General features: G+C 42.7%; 1 protein-coding gene across 1 annotated transcript in view; it reads left to right on the top strand.

Moving 5' to 3' along the window:
• The window catches only part of LOC120394275 (frizzled-3-like), an 88,043-nt gene that overhangs the window by 62,369 nt on the left and 1,705 nt on the right, over window positions 1-23,969 (top strand). The window contains 1 exon segment of the mRNA XM_039518521.1: window positions 22,160-22,308. Within this exon segment, the coding sequence (XP_039374455.1) occupies window positions 22,160-22,308 (149 nt within the window).

The following is a 23,969-nucleotide window of genomic DNA, read 5'->3' as shown; positions in this document are numbered from 1 at the left end:
GCGAATTGGTTAGAACTAAGCAGCTGAGTCAGCACTGCTGACAATGGATTTTTCTTCTGAAAGCTACTGCTTTCTGGAAATGGTCAAATAATCAGTAGTGCTGTTAACCTGACACGGATCCATAGTGCCACAGAGCATAATGTGGGTGACCTACTCACATTCTTGAGTGAACTTGTTGGATGCCTCATTTATGGCATCAGAATAGGATAAGGGATAGCAATTCAGCCTGCAGCCATATACTTTACTCTTTCCAAGAACATTCTGTTCCGTGACTTGAAGTCTTGGTAAATAAAGGAAACATTACACTGAGACAGAATTTGGGTAATTCCAGTGTTAGTGTAAGCTGCGGGGGCATGGGTAGCCTTACCAGTCTGTGGACCAGGATCTTGTTTGGTGATTGCGGTGGCAGTTTGGAGTAGTGGTGAACATAGATCCAGGAGTCAGGTACCAGGCTGAGAATGAAGTTGGAGTCAGTGTTGAGAAACCAAGCCAAAGGTCAGAACTGGAGTCAGGAGCAGGGTCAGAGAGGCAAAGACCAGACTTGAGCAGACAGGAGGAAGGGCTGGAGGGAAGATGGAGCAGGGACTGAAGGTAGGCTGGAAGCAGGAGCAGGGCAAGTGCAGCTGTGGGTGTGGTACATATTGAATAGCTGCTATGCTGCTGCCACTGCAAGATTCGAGTAGCATGCTGCAGGATCTACAGCCCAGTCAGAAAGCATGACTATTTGAGGAAAGCTCATTGGGTCCAGCTGAACTTGCTGGGATGCCTAGCAAGCCAGCTGTGTTCCTGACAGTATCCCTTCCTTTAGGGCTTCCTCAGTCCTGGTTTGTTGGGATATGGTGAAATTCCTGTAGCAGGTTGAGTGTATGGATGTTTTCTATGGGTTCCCAGCATTGCTCTTCTGGCGCATATCCCTTCCAGTCTACTACGTATTGGAGCTTATACTGACACATCGGTAACTGAGGATTTGATGGACCTTGTACTTGTCCTGTCCCTGGACCATTATGGGTGGCGGTGGTGGATCCATCTGACTGGGGGAACGGGTTGTTAAATGGTTTGAGACGGGAGATATGAAAGATGGGGTGGGTTTTGAGGAACTCCAGGAGCTGTAGTTTGAAGGTCACTGGATCTATTTTCTGGGTGAAAGGAGCCAAGGTACTTGTGGCTGAACTTGGCAGAAGGATGGGTTGACTTCAAACTTTGGGCGCAGAGCCAAACCTTATAACTATGTTTAAGTCTGAGCAACTTGCTGTTGTCAATTGGCATAGCTCTTATAAGACTCCTTGGCAGTGGCCAAATTCTCTGAGCTCCTGATGAATTTGTTGGAGGACCAAGTCTGTGGCTGCCAGAGTGGGTGGGCAGTCTTCAGATACCTCAGGATGAAACTAAGGGTGACCAGATGTAGAACGGTCTTTGCTGGGTGGAAATGTGGATTGTATTATTATAAGTGAATTTCAGCCTTGCATAATAGGGGAAACATAATAGTCTTGGTGAAAATTCAAGTAACAGCAGTGTCTGATTGACCCTTTGTGTCTGGTCATCAGTTTGAAGGTGGTAGGCATGTGTGATGAGGGGTTTGGTACCAAGAAGGTGGAGGAATTCCTGCCAGAATTAAGAAACTAATTGGGTGCCTCAGTCAGAAATGTGTTCTACCATGTCATGGTACTGGAAGACCATGTTCCAAGAAGAGCTGTTCTATTTATGGAATGATGAAAAGGTACAGCAGGGGATAAAATGGGCCATTTTTGTGCACAACGGTCAGTCTACCAAGAGTCCTTGTGAGCAGGGCAGCCCCACAATGAAATCCATTGAGAAAGTGGACCAAGGACATGGAGGTACGAGAAGGGGCTGGAGAAGACCATTTAGTCTTATGTGTATTTTTTAAGACAAATGTAGAGATCACTCATCCTAAAATAATTCTTAATGCCTTTTCATGATGTTGGCCTCCAGAAACACCTGGAAATTAGATTCTCAGGCTTAAAGTGGCCAAAATGCCCTGGCGTGAGGGAGTGGTGGAACAATCTCAATATTTTGGAGTTAGGGGTCTTCTCCAGGAACATAAAAGGCAATCCCCATCAGAGGAGGTGGCCTTGCTGTAGATGGACACTTGACCCTGGGAAGGCTCTGGGGTTTCTCAGGGATTGCTAGATTGGCACTGCAAATGAATGACTGGGAGCCAGAGAGTGGTCATCAGTTGGCCCTCACTCATCCCTCTGAAGTGGGAAGGTTTGAGAACAGTGGTAACAGCTTCCTCCTCTACTTCGTGGTGCTCATCCTTGTGGAACAGGGTGTCTGCCTTCCCATTTACATTCCCTGGATGGTAGGTGACTGTAAAATTGAATCGGGATAGAAAAAGCACCCAGAGGATCTGGCATTGCTTTAATCATTGGGCTGTCTGTAGGTGTGTTAGGTTTTTGTAATCAGCCCAAATTTGGACAGGTGCATGGGCCCCTTCAAGGAGATGCCACCTCTCCTGAAGGAGGCCCTTAAGGCCAGGAGTTCCTCCTCTGATATGTCATAGCTTTTTCTCCACAGGAGTCAGTTTCCAGGAAAAAAGGCAAAGGAGTAAAGTAGCTAGTGGGGAACCATGAATTGGGAAAGGATTATGCCTGATGCAAAGTCCAAGGCATCCGTTTCAATGATTAAGGCCCAAGTGGAGTGTGGGTGTGTCTTCAGTAGCAGGACCAGGCAAATCTGGGCCCCTTCTTGAGAAGGAACGTTAAGGGAATGACCAGGTTGGAGAAAACCCTCTTACTGAATTACATGCAAAAGTCTGCAAAACCCAGGAATATTTGTACCCTGTGTAGATTTGAGGATGCCTTCCATCTGTGATTGCTGCTACCTTGGGGATGAGGTGGGGCAAGCCCTGCCAGGGAGATGACATAACCCAAGAACTCTGTCCTTGTCAGATTCACACTTTTGAGGCTAGGCATAGGGTTGATTCTGGTGAAGCCAGTCTAGAATGCTATGTACATTGTGGTCATGGAGCTCTTGATTTTTTCAGAGAAAATTAGAATGTTGTCTAGATAGTTGAGCACAAACTGATCAAGAATATCCCGGAAAACATCTTTCATAAAATGTAGGTAAGTAGTAGGAGCCCCAACTTAAATCCACAAGGGTGAGATGGACTCCCACTGTGGTTGTTTTGAAGAGATTTGTGTGTCATTAAACCCACACCCTGCTTACATCTGGTCTTTTTGGGGATGCTGCAACTGCAAACTGCAGAGCATGGGTAGCCTACCTAGAAGGTGGAACAGGACCTTGTCTGGTTCTGGCAGTGGAAGTTCAGAATAGTGACGAGTGTAGATCCAGGAGTAACATACTGGGCTGAGGGTGAAGCTGGAGTCAGGGTTCAGGAACCAGACCAAGGTCAGAATTGGAGTCATGATTGGGAGCAGGACAGGGAGGCAAAAACTAGATTGAACTGGATAGGAGTCAAGGCAGGAACAGGACTGGAACAAGGCTGGAGTGAGGACTGGAGAAAGGGTTGATGCCAGGCAGGGATGGAAGCTGGAGTTGGGCAAAAGTAGCTGTGGGTGTGGTAAATGTTGAGCAGCTGCTGTGCTGCTGCCACTGTATGGCTCAAGTAGCAGGCCACAGGCTCTCTTGCCCAATCAGGAGACACGATTGTTTGGAGAAAGCTTATTGGGTCCAGTTGAGCTTGCTGGGTTGCTTAGCGACCTCGCTGGGAGCCAGGTGTGGTCCTAACAGTTGGAACATAAAGTGACATAGGACTTAAGTCCTCCTGCAAGATTGGTCTAAGTTTTTAGCAGACATTCTGGATTTGTTACAGTCTTGATAAACTTCCAGTTCCCAGCTGGGGAATGGCAGAAGTATATGGATAATAATGCTTCAGATGCTTGTTGTGTTCAAAGTCCACTTTGCTGATAGCTTAGTTATAGCAGCAGAGTGCTCCACATTCTGACACAGATCCCTCCAGTTTGTTTTAACTGCTTGGGCAGTCATGCTTAGTGGTCAGTGACATGGTGATCAGAGGCCAGGAACAGCACTGAAGGTCAGAGACAGAGTTGAAAATCAGAAGACAGAGCTGAGATCATGAGTCAGAGTGAGCAGAATATAAGAATGGCCATACTGGGTCAGACCAAAGGTCTATCTTGCCCAGTATCCCATCTTCCAACAGTGGCCAATGGTGCTTTAGATGTAATGAACAGAACAGGTAATTGAGTGATCCATCCCTTGTCACCCACTCTCAGCTTCTGGCAAACAGAGGCTAGGGACACCATCCCTGCCCATCCTGGCTAATAGCCATTGATGGACCTATCCTCCATGTACTTATCTAGTTCTTGTTTGAACCCTGTTATAGTCTTGGCCTTCACAACATCCTCTGGCAAAGAGTTCCACATGTCGACTGTGCATTGTGCAAAAAAACCTTCCTTTTGTTTGTTTTAAGTCTGCTGCCTATTAATTTCATTTGGTGACCCTAGTTCTTGTGTTATGAGAAGAGGTAAATAACACTTCCTTTATTTGCTTTCTCTACACCAGTCATGATTTTATAGACCTCTATCATATCCCCCCTTAGTCATCTCTTTTCTAAGCTGAAAAGTCCCAGTCTTATTAATCTCTCCTCTTCCATACCCCTAATCATTTTTTGCCCTTTTCTAAACTTTTTCCAATTCTAATTTATCTTTTTTGAGATGGGGTGACCCCATCTGTACGCAGTATTCAAAATATGGGTGTACCATGGATTTATATAGAGGCAATATATTTTCTGTCTTCTTATCCATCCCTTTCTTAATGATTCCCCACATTGTTAGCTTTTTTGACTGCTGCTGCACATTGAGTGGATGTTTTCAGAGAATTATCCACAATGACTCAAAGATCTTTCTTGACCGGTAACAGCTAATTTAGACCCCATCATTTTATATGTATAGTTAAGATTATGTTTTCCGATGTGCTTTACTTTGCATTTATCAACATGGAATTTCATCTGCCATTTTGTTGTCCAGTCACTCAGTTTTGTGAGATCTCTTTGTAACTCCTTTCAGTCTGCTTTGGACTTAACTATCTTGAGTAGTTTGTGTCATCTGCAAATTTTGCCACCTCACTGTTTACCCCTTTTTCCAGAAAAATGTCTGAATATGTTGAATAGTACTGGTCCCAGTACTGACCCCTGGGCAACACCATTATTTACCTCTCTCCATTCTGAAAACTGACCATTTATTCCTACCCTTTGTTTCCTATCTTTTAACTAACAAACCAGCAGAGAGGCAGGTTTGTTGCCATTGCTGGCGGGGGAGTTCACCTGGTTGCAGCCACTTCCCGAATTCCTCCTCAGTTTAAAGAGGGTGCCTGGACCAATCAAGGGCCACAAATGAAGCTGTCAGTCCAGACTTCTGAGGAGGTACTTACTGTGGTATCGCCACAGGGTCTATTGATGATGCGTACAACCCTATCATGGCTGCTGGGCAGTGGAGATGTCCGCCATCCCACAGACCTGGGTTCTAGTCCCTGCAGAACCTCACACAGTTCTCCACCCTTGATTTGAGGTGATTATTTTGTGGAAGGCAAGACTTAACATAGGAAAGAGGCACGCTGTCTTTTTTCCAGAACAAAAGTACTGTTTTGCCATATGAGATAAATATACCTAATAATCAAAGATCAATTGTAGCTGCAAGCTGTAATAGGGCTCATAAAAATGATGGTTTAAATATAGATATAGATATATAATATAAATAAATTGATTTGTTTAGTTTAAATAAGAAATTTTATTTACATGTCGCTAATTCTTTACCTTCTTCCCATTTGACAGTTTTAAAATGCTAATGGATGTTTTGTACTTGCTTGTTGAGTTTCCTTATTGTTAAAAGAATTTCAGATTTTATATGGAGATTCTTTCTAACAACTCCTATTGTTAAAATGCTTATCTGTGCTGAAAGAGGCATGGCCTCCTTAACCTCTTTACTGTGAAATAATACAAACTCAAACACAAAACTGATAAGCAAGTAGCTTGTGCTATATTTGCAATGAATATCACTTCCACACATCAAGAAAGCTAAAATGCTCTAACCAGGCAATATTCCTCCATCAGGGTTTGCAATTCAAAGTCACTGTCTATCATAGTTGAATAAAAAATAATTAGTTCATTATAAAATTTCATCTAAAGTTGCAATAGGGTTTGCACAATTTTTAAATGAAGCTTTGTAAAACTAAACTTGATTTAAATCTGAGGTTTAAATCAATGATATGTCACTCCACCCTGGCTATATCTGAAATAATATCTTTAGACCTGCAGTTCTAGTATATACAGTGTTGCCAGCTGTGGAGAATGATGGGAAAATATTTATTTTGTATAAATATGTGCACCTCAATTCACCTATGGATTTTATCTTGCTTTCGCAGCATAGAGTTAAATCAAAGGAGGAAACTAATAGGAAATGAAACAATGGTAAATATAAATGATCAGAGTCCTATTATAGGGTCCTTGGGGAAACAACGGGAAAGCTGCTAATTCAGAAATACCCCGAGCTTGGCTCCAAGTAGACTGGCAAAGTTTACTCTTCCCAGGCCAAACCTAGGATCAAAGGGGATGCTAGAACCTTAAAGATGCTAGCCTAAGCAGGAAGCAGTTTTCAGCACCCGCTGGAAGTTAGTCTCTTACAGAGAGGCAGAGCGTGCTGCACCAGTGCAGTCTGCTTCTCCCAACCCAGAAATAGAAGTAACTGAGCAGAATGAAACTTACTGAAGCTTGCAAGGAAAGATTAAGGTTTACATAAGGGGAAATATGCATATAGACCTTTATTGTTTTTACCCTTTACTCTGCCTGCTGCATACTTTTTGAGTGAACAAATGTTTTGTTTTGAAGCTGTTTTTGAGTCACTTTAATCAGCTTGCTGGTTACAGGTCCCCAAAGAAAAAGGGCTTATAGGTACCAAATAATTGGGACAATAGTGTTAATGTGGTTGGGAAATGGGGGCTGCCCCCCAGAAATCCAGTCCAAGATGGGATGTACTACAGGGTTCCTCCCTTTGAAGGAGGTGCAGAAATTACAACTGTCCACAAAGGTGTGGACTTGAGAAGGACTAAAAGGGGTGTAAAGTGCATCTTGCCCTGAAACCATTACACCAACTCGCCAATTTTATCACAAGTCTCACAATATTTGGTGTTTTCCGTAAAACCCCAGCTCTCAGTCACGTGTCTGTGAGAATCTTACTTTCATTTTTTAAATTTATAGTCCTCATGGTGATGGAGCAAAGCTTGAAAACATGGCCTAAGTGCATTTTAAAGGCTCAGAAGGCAAAGAAAAAGAATCTAAAATGTATTTTAATATAATTTTTGAACACTTGAAGTTGACAATACTTTGTACAGCTGAAATAAAACTTGGAAGGCAAAGGACTACATGATATGAAAATGCAATAGGCTGCTCCCTCTTCATACAAACATTATAGCTCTATCTCTTTTCCCCAGATATATGGCCAAGGAGGTAAATATGTTTATTTGAATAGCAAGGGAAAGTTTAACTTATCCCAGGAAAAAGCATTTTTCTCTGGGGGCCAGTTAGTAGAGGTGGGGCCATCTTGAGCTGCATAAGTAGATCCACAAGACAAGGCAGGTCCAAACTCTCAACTAGGATATTCAAAGTCAAATTATTTTTCTGTTAGTTAATGGTTGACTTTCATCTAAAGGAACCAGTTTGACACTAGCTCCTGATTTGTGGCAGAATCCTAGCATAATGTCTCTAATTACAAACAGTGGCTAGAACAGGAAAAGTGGGTTGCCCTGATTGAATGTTGTCTTCTGTTCCAAGCTGTTTCCATGAACTAAAATATTTTCTTATAACCAAGTTGGGTTGTGAGACGACGATTCCATTGATGAGCATTATGTTCTTTTAGGAAGTCTTTGCTGCAGTGAAAAGAGCTTTCCTGAATCCTCAGAATAAATATTCCTTATGTCCAGTGATCAACTCTAGTAGTGCTGAAAGACTTTCATTGAAGGCTTTGTCTTCGAATTCTCTTCCCAGGAATACAACAGAAGTTAGCATCAGAATTCCTGATAACTGCTATTCACTGACACCTATGACAAACTACAGGGCTCAAAGGGTAAAAGCATTAGAGAGCTAGTTATTAGACTCTGGTCATCCCTTGAGACACCTTTTCAAGAGAGAGATCTATGGAGGCCTAGAAAACCTGGCGGGGGGACACAAATAAGCTTGCTCCATATGGTACAGTACACACCCGTTTACACGTGAATCTGCTTAATGCGCAGTAGCGCCATGCCTCCCACTGCTACCTATTTAACACGCGAGACTCGTTAACGCGTTACAGGAACTTGCTATGTAGCGCTACAGATTTGCTCACTAACTCACTGACATAGAAATCTACAGGAAGTGCAGAGCGGAAATGTGTTGTACGTCTTTACCGCTGACGGGGGGCGGGGAAGGGCAGCAACGTTAAAGCGCTGCCATGGCAAAGGACCCTGCAGTGCTTTAAGGTCCCTGCCCCTTTTGCCCCCCCTCGGCCGCTGACGGGGTGGGGCAAAGGGAGCAGCTGCCTCAGGGCCAGCGATTTTAAAGGGCCCGGGGCTCCGGACGCCGCTACCGCAGCAGCGACATCCGGAGCCCCGGGCCCTTTAAATCACCATGGGAACCCTGGGCGGCGTGGACCAAGCGGCCTGGAAGGGCTGGTGGGGAATGCTGACCTCTAGCCCCACCCCTTCTGCACGAGGTCCCGCCCCTTCCAGGGGCCAGAGTCACCCCCGCCCCGTACCGGTAAGTGTCTTGAGTTACTTTCGCCCCTGTGTAGTAATAATAATGTTTTATTAGATTAGACATTTGAATTTATATTCTTGCAAAGCACCGTTAAGAGATAGGCCTGCAGTGTTTGGGACGCTGTGAATACATATGTAATCCTAGATAATTATACATGTGTATATATAGATATCTTAAGATATTTCAGCATGGCCCTCTTAACCCGCAGTCCATTAACACGAGGTCATGACAGCTTGACTCCCGACAGCCACGTGTAAACAGGTCTGTACTGTAACTTGGAAGCAGAAAAGTTTGCTTTTAAGTCCCTTTTTGGGAGGGGGGTCTCCTGGTTCTGTATATATTATAACCGTTTGATACAGTTTGTACATGATCCTGCACCCACTGAAGTCAGCAGTAGTTTTGCTATTGACTTCAGTGAGAGCAAGATCAAAGCTCCGTTTTTAGGAATTTTCTTAGTTATATTTTAGCTTTCCAGGTAACCACCAAGCTTGTGCTTCTTCTTAGAATCATAGAATATCAAGGTTGGAAGGGACCTCAGGAGGTCAGCTAGTCCAACCCCTTGCTCAAAGCAGGACCAATCCCCAGACAGATTTTTACCCCAGTTCCCTAAATGGCCCCCTCAGGGATTGAACTCACAACCCTGGGTTTTGCAGGCCAATGCTCAAACCACTGAGCTATCCTCATGCACACCTTCAAAAGGCCTGCTTTTGGCCTGAGGCGGGTTTGGACTGGCCAGCGGCTTGGCCAGAGGAGGGATGAAGTCTTTTTCTAGAGTTCCTATTCCTCCTGCCTACTCTGAAGCTGATAGCCCACACTGAGGAACTGAGGTCTAAAATGCCTCCGTTGATTAGCAGGGGTGTGGAGGCCAAGGGATCTCAGGGTGGCTCTCATGTCCTTGAGGCTGTGCAAGCATCAGTCTTTTCTAAGACTAAAGTCTAACCCCCCAAGGGGAGGTCCTGGATTGTCTGCTGGACCTCATATGGAAGGCCAGAAACCTACAGCCAGGAACTCCTCATGGCCACCCCAGTTGCCATGGTGCAGGAAGCTGCATCTGCTGTGTCCAAGGCTGTCTACAGGGATGCCCGAGAAATCGGTTTGCCCTCCTCTACTAGTGCGGAAAACTCTGCTCGAGAGTCCAGGGGCAGGAGTTCAGTGAACTTTGCCATGGCCCCACAGGTGTTAAAGTTATACCTACTAACCACCGCCTGATGGTAAGCGATACGGAGTTGCAACCCCACCCCTGTTCAATAAACAGGGATGGTATGATGGGACTACCTACAATGTCATGTAGCCCATTGGCGTCTGCCAGTAGCAAAAATCCCCAACGGCCAGTGATGGGACACTAGATGGGGACAGTTCTGATTTACTACAGAGAATTCTTTCCCAGGTATGTGCCTGGCAGGTCTTGCCCACATGCTCAGGGTTCAACTGATCCCCGTATTTGGGGTCAGGAAGGAATTTCCCCCCAGGTCAGATTGGCAGACATGCTGGGGTTTTTTTTGCCTTCCTCTGCAGCATGGGGCACGGGCCACTTGCAGGTTTAAATTAGGATAAATGGTGAATTCTCTGTAATTTGAAGTCTTTAAATAATTATTTGAGGACTTCAGTAACTCAGTTAGTGGTTAGGGGCCTAATTCAGGAGTTCGGGAGTGAGTTTCTGTGCCCTGCAATGTGCAGGAGAGGTCAGACAAGATGATCATGATGGTTCCTTCTGACCTTAAAGTATATGAATCTGCTCTTCAAATAATGGAGGAAAGAAGAATTTGTTAATGATAGCTGAAGTGGTGAGTGAGAATAAAGAGCTTCCATAAAAATATATCAGCGTAAGTAGTAGTAGTTCAGGGAGAGAGCAGGCATATTAATAAATGAGGAAGGGGATTAAATTGAGATAGGTGAGATACTGAGTCCCTTTTAAAGTCTTTCTTTGACAAGAACTAGTGTACAAAACATTCAACAAATAAGAAGGAAAGATGACCCTGTTAAAATAATTAAGAGAAGGTAGGAAAATATTTGGAAAAATTATACATACAGATCAAACAGTCTGGATACTATAGTGGAAGAAAAAGGACCTCTAATAGATCTTCAAAAATTCTCTAGCACAAATTTGTCAGACTGCATGAATGACTGCCTTCCGTCTGTATTCTTAATATACTGCAAGACATCTGCATGCGGAGGTGATGTGAGAACATGTAGTGTCCCCTTCATTTATACCCCAAGAGTGACTAGGCCTTGGTGAGATCGAGAGAAGTGTTGCCTGTTTTCATGTCAGTCCAATTTGAAACAGAAAGGTAGCCATGTGACCTGATTCCTTTCAGAGGTTTACTAATAGAACAACAAGATAATTTCTGTCTGTAACATGGTGTTATTTTTCCCAAACACTATTTAATGGGAAAATAGCAGCACGTGACTGTCGTGTGAACAACTCAAAAGTAATGACAGTGACTGAGGTTGTATGAGAATGGTGATACTGTTAGAACAGATTCTCTTCAATGCCTCCCCCCAACTCATCTTTAAGAAAAGCCTGGCGTGATTTGAATTTCATTGCCTTTTGTCCTTAGGGAAATCTCAGCTCCTCAGCATAGTTGTGGAACTGTGCCCCAAAGGAGGGGGACAGGTGTTGGGCACTCAATAGTGGGTTTGAGCTTTAACTTCACATTTGCAGCAAGCTCATTAATTTGCTATTTGATGCATAAAGCAGCCGTGATTGATAGTTGGGCAGAAGGGAAAAATATTCAGAGATGAGTGAACATCCTAAATTAACAGTGTGTCTGGGTTGCAGAACTGTTTTTCCCTGGAGGAATGCTGAAATTAATGTGTTTTTTAACCTCTGTATTGAACACCTGCCACTGTGTGTTTGAACCTTTTGTTACCCCTCTTAAAATAATGTCCTTGTTTACTTTCAAAATGATGTAGATACCATGGAAAATACATTTTTGTTGTTGATTTATCCCAGTCTAGATGCTTCTGGTTCCTTACAGCCAGCAGATGGAGACAGAATTAAGTCTTTTGATTACAAAATCTCACCCATACATATACTGTCCTTACCAGTTGACAGAACTCAGTTGTTGGTCTCTGGCAGGTGGAATGTTAAAACTCTTGCTTGCTGAGGGAGAAACCCGCAAAAAGAAGTGAATGCAGAAAATCTCTGTAGTCTACCAGTCTTTTTAGCTACACCCTGGCATGCGGCTGCCACTGCCGCGCCATATCATGAAGCATTGATTGCCTCCAGGCTCTTAGTGCCATAGGCAATGAACAAGCTCTCAGTGGAGTACCCCATGGCTGACTCTTACAGGAGCTCCAGATTCAGGAAGTACCAGATATTTCAGGCTGCTTCTGGCTTAATTGTAAGAGAAACACAAATTTGGTCTTTATGAGAAAAGGAGCAGGTGTGAAGGATAAGGATGGGTCACCAATCTGGGACCCTGCCCTAAGTGGCAAGACTTCCTTTCAGGGCTCAGCATTTTGGTACCACGGGTTTTCAGACTTTTGGAGAGGCAGTACATACAATATGGCATTCAGGTACTGGCCACCAGGGTTGATTAGATAAGATATTATTGCTAATGAACAGGAGCAGCAAATGAGAGTTCTGCAAAGGAGTACTCCAGAAGGAGGAGTGACTACATGACCCTTAGAGTGAGTGCGTTGTGTGTACTTGCCTGCCTTGTGCCTGCTTAATTGAAGTTTATAGTGTGTTCTGTTTTGGGGGGCTGTGTGCTGCGCCCAGTGGCCTGCTAGGCAAGGCTGAGAGCTTCTTAACAAGGCTTTAACCTGCCATCTTTTGAACCTTAATCCCTTAGCATCTCTCGATAAGGGGGTGGGACTAACTCAGGGAGAATGGGTTTAAAAAGCCAGCTCATAGATGACCAGAGGAGCTAGCAAATGGGAGTTTCCAAGGGAGTTTAGAGAGGGCGTGTGAGCCAGATAAATAGTAATAAACCTAAGTAAATAAATAAAACCTAATAAACCTTCTCTAAATTTAGGCTAATACCACCACCCCACCCCTCAAAAAATAAAAACACACATGCACCAAACAAACAAAATTTCCTGCAAGAGAGAAAATAATTCAGGCAGAAGTCCAGCAGCAGAGTGGGACTATCCAGTTTATTGCACTGTATGTGCCATCTATGATTTCTAATCTTGTGGGCAGGTGGCATGTGTGTGCATTTGGTGCCAGCAGCTAATGGCTCTCAGAGACTGCATATGGGATCTTGAGACCTGAGTGGCTGAACAGAAGCCAAGGGAGACGGAAGTACGTAGACAAGATTTTCCGGGAAACAGTAGAATGGTCCCACCCTCACTCTGATCGCCTCAGTCTGTTGAGGATGAAAGTCTGAAGGAAAGAACACTAAGCTCAAATGGAGGGAATCAATCCCATAGCTGGGACCCTCCTTCCAGATGTCATGGTATCATCTTACACTGCGTTGTGCAGGAGGTCAGACTAGATGATCATAATGGTCCCTTCTGACCTTAAAGTCTATGAGTCTATGAAGATACCTCTCCAGGGCAGGGGACCCCTAATTATTGGGAAGACAGGTAAAAGTAATGGGGAATTCAATTATTAGAAACATAGATAGTTGGATTTGTGATGACCGAAAGGACTTCATGGTAAATTGACTGCTGGGTGCAAAGGTTGCAGACCTCACAAAACATCTAGTCAGACCTATGTGCAGTGCTGGGGAGTAGCCAGTGATCCATGGTACAGGCAGTTACCAGTGACATAGGGAGAAGTAGCTGGGGTCCTGGAGGCCAAATTTAGGCTGCTAGGTAAGAGATACAAGTCCAGTGCCTCCATATGGCATTCTCTGAAATGCTTCCAGTTCCACATGCAGGGCCAGTTAGACAGGTAGAACTGCAGGGTCTACCATGTGTGGAGGAGATGTTGATGTTCAGAGGAGAGATTTAGGTTTACTAGGTACTTTTGGAAAAGGAGGAATCTATACAGGAAGGATGTGCTCCACCTAAATCAAAATGGAACCAGACTGCTGCCATGTAAAAGTAAAAAGGTCGTGGAGGAGTTTTTAAACTAAAGGCTGGGGAAAGCAGACAGGTGCGGAGGAGCACACAGATTGGACAGACACATCCCTCAGGGCAGGATTTATTAAAGGGGATACTCTATATCTTAGTAAAGAGGTGAAGTGGAAGTTGATGAAGTACAGGTAGTAACTGAAGAGAAACAGTCAGTCTCATTCAATTGCATCACATGATGGCAGACAACTAAATACTGATAAATTTTGTAAGTGCTTGTATGCAAATACAAGAAGTCTAAATACTAAGATGAGTGAACTGGATTGTCTGGTATTAAATGAGGATATTGATATAAAAAGCATCGCAGAAACTTGGTGGAGTGATGATAATCAATAGAACACTGTAGTATCAGGATACAAAATATATAGGAATGACTGAGTAGGTCACACTAGTGGGGGGAGTGGCCGTATATGTGAAAGAAAGCACAGACAAATATAGTAAAAATCTTAAATGAATCAGACAGTATGATGGAATCACTACTGGATAAAAATTCGATGCTTGAATAATGAGTATAGCAGTAGGACTATACTACTGACCACCTGACTCATATGGTGGCTGTGAAATGCTCAGGGAGATTAGAGAGGCTACAAAAACAGAAAACCCAATAATAATGGGAGATTTCAACTATCCCGACATTGACTGGGAAGATGTAACCTCAGGATAGGATGCAGAGATAAAATTTCTGGACACCATTAATTGCTGCTTCTCAGAGCAGCTAGTCCTGGTACCCACAAGAGGAGAGGCAGTTCCTGATTTAATACCAAGTGGCGCATAGCATCTGATCCAAGAGATGAATATAGTTGAACCATTCGGGTAATAGTGACCATGAGCTAATTAAATTGAACATCCTTGTAGGGGGGAAAATACCAAAGAAACCTGTCACAGTAGTATTTTACATCAAGAAGGGGAACTACACCGAAATGAGGAGCCTAGATAAATGGAAATTAAAAGTAAAAGTGAAATGTCTGCATGCTGCATGGAAACTTTAAAAAACATCATAATAGAGGCTCAAACTATAAATATACCCCAAATAAAATGGTAAGATGACAGACAGCCACCATGGCTAAACAGAGTAAAAGAAGTGATTTAGTGACAAAAAGACATCTTTTAAAAATTAGAAGTCAAATCCACCTGAGGAAAATGGAAAGGAACATAACTCTGGCAGGTCAAGCGTAAAAGTGTAATAATTAGGCAGGCCAAAAAGGAATTTGAAAAGCAACTAGCAAAAGACACACAACTTAACAGCAAAAAATTAAGTACCTCAGAAGCAGGAAACCTGCCAATCATCTGGGCCACTGGAGGATCAAGATGCTAAAGAAGCACTCAGAGAAGACAAGGCCATTGCAGAGAAACTAAATGAATTCTTTGCATTGGTCTTCTCTGCAGAGGATATGAGGGAGATTCCCACACCTGAGCCCTTCTTTTTAGGTGACAAATCTGAGGAAGTGTCCCAGATGGAGAGATTAATAGATGAGGTTTTTGGAACAAATTGATAAACAATAAAAAGTCACCAAGCCCAGAGAGTATTCACCCAAGAGTTCTGAAGGAGCGCCCATATGAAATTGTGGAACTAACAACTGTGGTATACGACCTATTGCTTAAATCAGCCTCAATACCAGATGACTGGCAATAGCTAATGTAATGCTGATGTTTAAAAAAGGTTCCAGAGACGATCTTGGCAATTACAGACCAGTAAGCCTAACTTCAGAACCAGGCAAATTAGTTGAAACTGTAGTAAAGAACAGAATTATCAGATGCGTAGATGAACATGATGTGTTGAGGAAAAGTCAACACAACTTTTGTAAAGAGAAGTCATACCTCACCAATCTTTTAGGTGTCCCTAAATCTCTGACTGCCAGAAGCTGAGACTGGGCAACAGGGGATTGATCACTCGAAATTACCTTGTTCTGTTCATTTCCCTCTGAAGCATCTGGCACTGGCCACTGACAGAAGATGAGGTACTGAGCTAGATGGACCACTGGTCTGACCCAATATGGCCATTCTTATGTTCAGTTCTGTTAGGCCTATAAGAGAGACTTGACTTGTGAATATTTTTAGGTCACTGAAAGCTCTTGACAGCCTGATAAGGAGAAAATGCCCTTATGTTTGCTTATCATATTATACATTTGTTAAAATGTATGAGGATGCCTTCGCATCTGCAAAGCTGACAAATAGGAAACTAAAGAAATAGATTATCTCTATTATTTGCTTGAAGTTCCCCAATAACATTAAGATTGATAGAGAAGTGTGAGTGCAGGGGCCTTCAGCGGCTTACCTGCGGGTGGTCCGCTGGTCCCGTGGCTTCGGTGGACCTCCCGCAGGCGTGCTTGCGGAGGGTCCGCTGGTCCCGCGGCTTCTGGACCTCCTGCAGGCACAGCTGCAGGAGGTCCGCTGAAGCCGCAAGATCAGCAGACCTCCGGCAGGCAAGCCACCGAACGCAGCCTGCCTGCCGTGCTTCTGGCGGCGAAATGCCTAGAGCCACCCCTGTGTGAGTGGCAGGCCAGCACTTGTAATGCTAAATAGAAGTCTCTGACTTGGGCTCATGCTACAGCATTAAAAAATAGCTGTGTAGATTTTTCTGGCTGGGGCTCTGAAGGCTGGGGGCACCAGCTTCAGAACCAGAGTTCTAGCCAGCTCCTGAATGTTTACACAGCTATTTTTTTAGTGCTGTAGCATGAGCCCCCACAAGCTCAAGTCTGTAAGCCCAGGCTCTGAGACTCACTACCTCTGGATCCTACTTGCTGTGTAAATGTACCCTGTGTCTAAATCATTTGTGTGGGTGTGCGGATGTCATAGAATCATAGAAGATTAGGGTTAGAAGAGACCTCAGGAGGTCATCTAGTCCAGCCCCCTGCTCAAAGCAGGACTAACACCAACCAAATCATCCCAGCCAGGGCTTTGTCAAGCCAGGCATTAAAAAACCTCTAAGGATGGAGATTCTACTACCTCCCTAGGGATCCCATTCCAGTGCTTCACCACCCTCCTAGTGAAATAGTTTTTCCTAATATCCAACATAGACCTCCCCCACTGCAACTTGAGACCATTGCTCCTTGTTCTGTCGTCTGCCACCACTGAGAACAGCCTAGCTCTATCTTCTTTGGAACTCCCGTCAGGTAGTTGAAGGTTGCTATCAAATTCCCCATCACTCTTCTCTTCTGCAGACTAAATAAACCCAGTTCCCTCAGCCTCTTCTCATAAGTCATGCGCCCCAGCCCCCTAATCATTTTCGTTGCCCACCACTGGACTCACTCCAATTTCTCCACATCTTTTCTGTAGTGAGGGGCCCAAAACTGGACGCAATACTTCAGATGTAGCTTCACCAGTGCCGAATAGAGGGGAATAATCGCTCCCCTCGATCTGCTGGCAATGCTCCTACTAATACAGCCCAATATGCCATTCCTGTTAGCCTTCTTAGCAACAAGGACACACTGCTGACTCATATCCAGCTTCTCATCCACTATAATCCCCAGGTCCTTTTCTGCAGAACTGCTGCTTAGCCAGTCAGTCCCCAGCAGTGCATGGGATTCTTCCGTCCAAAGTGCCGGACTCTGCACTTGTCCTTGTTGAAGGAGTTTCATGCCATGTAAGTTGCTACAGCATGTGTCGTGAACAAGAACCTAAAAGGTGATATGAAACAGGAATGCCTTGGACATAGTTCACTACAACGTCTTTGAAGTCTATTCATTGTAGTTGGCAGATTATCTCCATACTGTTGTGGGTTTTTTTTACTTAACCTTAGATTTTCTTTGTTGCACTTGTTTGTTTGTTTTTAAAGTGAGAAGTACCATAGATGCAGTTTCATTCTTTGAAGAGGATACCTATAATATCTTAACCCATGAAAGATTTTGTGCAATAGTTGAAATAACTACAATTTAACTTGACTTTAAATTCTCTGTGAACTCTTCACTTTGAGATTTGGGTTGGTGAAGTCAAACTTCACAAAAAGCCTGTGCTTATTCTAACATTTTCATGTTCCTACTTTTGATCATCGAACTATCTAGTTGTCATGGTGTCTGGAGTGGCTCAAAACCGTGAGTGCCAACCTCAGGGTAGACTGTCAACGAGGCAGAGCAGAGACCCCAAATGAGTTATGTTCTATAATTAGATTTCACCAACCCAGTAACACATGTGAACTCTGGAGCAGTATAAGAGTCTTGTCATGGAGCCACAGAAAATCCCTTTTGGGCATTCCAGTCTATCCTGCCACCCCAGCAAGCTGGACTTAGTGATGGGTGCTAAGCATCAAAGATCATAAAAGATTCAGGTGGTTCCAGTCCCAAGAGACCAACTTATCCCATCTTAATCATACTAACACACAGGTGAGCTGGACTGGTTTCCAGCAATGAATTTGTCAGTGCGTGGCTGAGGCCTAAAGCTTTGACAAGAGCTGACACCTGGTCTGCCAGCGTGTCACTAGTTAAAAGGGATTTTATTTTAAATGGGACCTTTCTTTGTACCACAGAGACAGAGTGCATGTATGTCAGATCGTATTTGACACTTATCTCATGAGTGAGTTACAGTACAAGTTCTTGCAGTACTGATTTAATACAGCTCTTTGTTAGTGTGGGTAAAGAAGACAAAATCCTGTGACAACACTTCATGTTATGCAATTCTTGGTGTTCCTTGTCACTGTAATACTTGTTTTGTGCAGTTTAACTAGGCCTAGATCAGCAGATGTCAGGTGGTTTGTAGAAAAGTCAGTAGGAGAGGCACACTTTTAATCCTTTAATGGCATTTCAATTTTTCTTTTAACAATCTACATCAATAGTTCAACTTTTGAGATTTTAAAAAATAAACTTTAGTATTTGCAGCAGGTTATAACAGTAAGCCCCTGCTGACTGACATAGCTTTTATCCATTTTGCTGGTATGCTGAAAGAAGATCCACAATACTCTTGTACACATCTTTTTTCAGCTACTTTTTATAGTGGTGATATTTCCTTAAAATATGCTTTTTTAAAAAGAAAACCTTTCTGTGGCTCTAGTGAGTTGACGCTTGGTATCATCATTCTTCCCCTCCCACTTCTGATTGATTTTATACTTTGTAAAAGGCTTTGTCAAAATGTCTAGCTCCCGAATCATATTTTCAATTGCACTTAATACAAAATAAAGGGTTGTAATTTAATACCCTATTTGTGTGTTCTTCTAGGAGTGCTTCAGCTAGGGTTGCCAACCCTCGAGGATTAGCCTGCAGTCTCCTGGAATCGGCATCGATCTCCCAGTGACTACTGAAAGCAAGCTGGGAGATTTTAATAGGACATTTTAAGAAAATGACATTGTCATGTTGGGTTGGGGGGGAATCTCCGGGAATAGCTTCAGTCAGAGTTGGCAACGCTAGCTTCTGCTCAGAGTGAATGTATGCTACTGCTTTAGATGTTTCCACATATCCTCACTCCTAAAGTAGCGTGTGGACCCAAAGGCTTTAAAAGCAATTAAAAGCAGCAAAGAATCCTGTGGCACCTTATAGACTAACAGACGTTTTGGAGCATGAGCTTTCGTGAGTGAATACCTACTTCGTCGGATGCATTCACTCACGAAAGCCCATGCTCCAAAACGTCTGTTAGTCTATAAGGTGCCACAGGATTCTTTGCTGCTTTTACAGATCCAGACTAACACAGCTACCCCTCTGATACTTAAAAGCAATTAGTGTGCTCTGAGGTGTAAACTGCCCAATTAATGTCAATGGCTGCTAACTCAGAGGCCAATGATGATGCTTTTACTGCTCATCAAAACATGTTAGAGAAGAAGTGTAAGTGTGTGTGTGTGTTATATACATATAAAATAAATAAATAAAGTTTCACCTGAAACCCTTCGGAAATCCACCAAGCATGGATGTGCTGAACCCAAAAGTGCTGATATAATCCAGATAAATATGTTTCTATTCAATTATTGGTTTGCACTTAATCTATGCAGTAGTAAACAATGGTGCCCCATTTCTGTAGGACTAGGAGATACTGTACATTCAGAAGTCTACAAGATTGTTGTTAGGGTACAGTTTATAATTGGTGTGGTTTTTTAGTTTTATTCTTTTGACCGTTTTTATCATAAGATTTTCAGATAATGATATTTTTGGGGAAATGGATTAGGCTTCTTCACACACAGAGATGTCTAGTAGGTAGCAATAGGACCAACATAAAACTCCTTGAAGTTGAAGTTAACTTCAACTCCTGATTGAAGTTAAAATGATGGTGTGGTATGATTCAAGCACTGAATTAAGCATGGCACTTTTCAGAGCATATTCTGTGTATCAGGTATTATAATGATCAGTAGATCACGGGAGGCTTTGGTAGCAGAGGCATAATTTCATATTATTAATACAATGAACTAAATTCTGTGATGGTGTAAATCCAAGAAGTCATTTATAGTTACACCAATAGAGAATTTGGTCCAGTATGCAGGGAATAGACTCTTGTGTATATAAAAGCCTGTCCAAATCTTTTATCTACATTAGGAAATGATGCTTCCCACCAAGTTAGTGCCCCATTTACACATTTCAAAGCTATTCAAATTGTATAAAATGTAGTTCTTGTGTAGTAATGAGGCTATTTTTTTTGAAAGCTTAACTCAGGATACTTGTTTGATTTAAACAGAATGGTCCACTCAAAATGGGGGGGGGAGAACACCACCATAATAGGGTTGTGTACAATACCACCTAGGAAGCTTTCAGATCAGTTTTGTATGGTTAAATGGGCAAAAATATGGAGAAGTCTATAGTGTTGTCAAAGGCCATCAATATCAATAGTTGCTCTCTGGCAGAAAGTGGTAGCAACTAGATTAAAAGATGCTGAGCAAACTAATGACAATGGGCAAATTGAGCTCACTTGATTCAAACAGGAACTCAAAGAAGAATAGTCTCATGATAATGCTCGTGTTTGGTTTAATCATTTTTAAAAAATCTATGTCCATGATGAAGGAATGCCGTATAGTAGTTACATTTTGGTTTGTATTCTTTTTTTGCCACGGATGTGCTGTGTGACTTTGGGAAAGTCACTTAACCTCTCTGTGCCTCCGTTTTTCTCATCTGTAAAATGGAGATAATTATACTTGCCAACGTCACAAGTAAATGCTACTGTTTGTAAAGGGCTTTGAGATCCTTGGCGGGGAAGATCCTCTAGAGATGCAAAGTGTTATAATAATTACTATTGTATCTTCACTGGTATGTATATCTACTGATATCCACAGCAGAAAATGAGATGTAATTTAGACAGCAGCTGATCAGCCATTCTGTTGCTTTTATAAAGTTATCTTGATACAATAGCTACTGAACCCTGCTTGATAACACTCCAGTTGAATTTTCATCCTGTGAAAAGACAGCTTTATCGTTTTGTTTGCCCAATGTTAATTTAGGGCATTGTATGCATGGTATTGGATTCAGATCATCACACTGCTTTCTGATTTTACTCTAAATAAATATTTATATTGCTAGTAAACAGGAAGTGAGTGTTTTGTGTTTAAGACCCTATTGCGTGAAGTACATCTCTGGTCGTGGTATTCTGCTCCTCAGATTATTTCCTACATCATTTAATGGCAGATCGTATACTGCCAGTGGAAGCTTTCCATGAAGGTCGACCAGAAGTTGGAGACCCTGAGATAGAAATGGCTTCCCGATCGTGGACCTCTGAGACTGAGGGTATTTTTTCAATTGTGGCGGTTTTAGTGAAAATGTCATGTGACTAGTCCTGGGATACTATAGCAGTGCAAAGCAGGGAATGCACAGTGAATTAGTTCTCCTTGCAACAAAGTGGTGGAGTGGTTCAGGGAAAATTAGTTCTTTTGAACTTCAGCTTGAAATCTTGTTTGTTTTTTATGGTTCATGTTTTGCGGCTACAACTCAAGAAGTTCCCCAAATGTACTGATCATAAATTTTGTCAAACAAATGCCCACATTGTTTGGTAATAAGGACTTAGTATAAGCTGTGATTGTTTCTTCATGAATCATCCAATGGGGAATAATAATCGTGTAGTACCACCTTGCTGACAAACCAAGCCTCTAGGGAATGGAAAACAAGAATCTGATCCTCACTGGAATAAGGGACAAGGGGTTGTTGAATATGTTCCATGATGTGAAGGTGTCTGTATTATTGACTTTCCAACAGAAGTCGGAGCACATGGGTTTATTTAATTTATCTCAATTCACAAATTACAAAGGCTCATTTTTAAACCAATAATATTTCAAAATTGTTCAGCAAACACCACACCAGAAATACAAGACCTCCCAGTATTTGAATCTTTTGGTTTTACACTGCACCAGCCTGCACATTATTCTGTGAAGTTCTATAGAACTGTGAAACAAAGGAACCCTGATGATGTTTACTTTGGCTCAAGGCTGAGACAGTTATTTTAAATTAGTTAATAGCTGGAGTAGCAAACTATAATGGTTTGCAACATGTTCTTTTCTGTTTTCCTCTCTAGATCTCTCAGATGAGCCGCCCAGACCTGATTCTCTTTCTGATGAAGTATCTTATGGCTCTAGTAGTTGGGATCCCTTCTGTCTTTTGGGTTGGAAGTAAAAAGACCTGCTTTGAATGGGCCAGCTTTTTTCATGGACGCAGGAAAAAAGAGTGAGTGCTGTTATGTGAAAGATTTACCAGTGTAATATTGGCAAATAAACCCTCTCTCAGGATTACAGGAGAGAAAACACTTTGAGTTAATCCTGTCCTAACCAGTTCCTTCTTGGAGAGAGGGATGGGAGCAGAGGCAACTTGCCTAGAAATGTCATGTATTTGCACCAGATGGTTTTCTTGATAACAGAATCAAATTAACATTCTTCATCTATTATCAAGCTATTCTGCTTCCTTGTTCTTAGAGCAAATGGGATATGCCACGATACTGTACATTTTTTGTCACTTTCTGAAGTGTGCAGTAGTATAGCTTCCTTCTCTATAAACACCATCTCCTCAGCTAGACAACTGATCCTTTCTATTGAAAGGAAGCAAGCATTTTTTCCACCATGATTCTGCAGCAGTTGTGTACATTTCTTAATCTTTCTACTGTGCATTGAAGCCCCTACCAAACTGCAGTTTAATAAAATTAATTACAGTGAAATCTGTCTTAAGTGACCTCTCAATGGACTGACAAATCCACTGCTTAACACTAAAGTGGTCTTCTACTAAAAATGGAGGAAAATTGCACTCAATATAGTTGGGGCAGATTTTAAGGCAAAAGGTAACCTAATAAATGTGGTCACTTGTATAAGATTCATAGCAACTTAGTACAATTAATACATGTTTTATCTACCCAAATACACCCTTTCAACTAAGGCTGTGTAGAAACTAAGGCAATGTTTTCTAGCCTGGACATCCCTGGAGGTGACAGACTAGTCTGGGTGGAGTAGGAGATAGGGCGGAGGATCCGAGCAATGGGGCAGAGAAAGCTGCATGACACCAGATGCTCTATCCTAAACATTCTCCGTCAGTTAAAGTAGTGGGTGGCTCCTTGAAGCTTCCAGGCTTGTTGCCATGTTCCTGTGGTGGCCCTTACTGTTGCAGGACAGCACACACCAGCCTTCTGGCTCAAGCTGCTCTCTTTTGTTGCTGTGGCAGTTAAATCATCAGTGAGAGGCAGAGCTGGTTTTTCTTCACAGAGCTGTCAATGGACAGCCCCATGCCAAGTAGATGGTGTAGCATTTTGATGAGTGGGAGAATGAAAAGGAGGAGCCATTAGGTGAGGAGGAAACCCTAGGAGAAGGGACACAAAAACAAGAGCTTTAAAGTTTTTTTTCCATTCTACAAAATAACTGAAAAGAGATCAAATGGACGGAAAACTCACTGGCAACTCTTCCAGAGCATACCTAGAGGATACTAAAAGTGCACCCGTCCACCAATCCCCCATGGAGGGACTCCAAAAAACCAGGGTGGGAAGCACAATCATTGAGCTAAGGCAAAGACAGATTCTGTATATTTTGTAATTCACAAAATATGCTGCGTTTACGGACATTTATAATTCAGATTTTGAAATACCATTTGGGGGAAGGTAGTGACTTTTCCTGTTTATGTAGATGACTACTTCTGCAGGAATCTGGGCAATATCTCTGAACTCTCCAGAGGTAATGCCATAAGGGAATTCCAGGTTTAAAAGAAAATTACACTGCGTCTAGTTCTTGCATGATCCATAGGATTCATGAAGCTGCTGGAGTCGTGTGAGGTAATGGCAAATCTTTTATTTGCATTGCAATTATGCTACTGTATACTCCACATGCCTACACTAGAAGAGCAATTACAGG

Source organism: Mauremys reevesii, unplaced genomic scaffold, assembly GCF_016161935.1.
Source record: "Mauremys reevesii isolate NIE-2019 unplaced genomic scaffold, ASM1616193v1 Contig46, whole genome shotgun sequence".
Taxonomy (NCBI): domain Eukaryota; kingdom Metazoa; phylum Chordata; order Testudines; family Geoemydidae; genus Mauremys; species Mauremys reevesii.
This window is presented reverse-complemented; position numbering and strand designations above follow the sequence as displayed.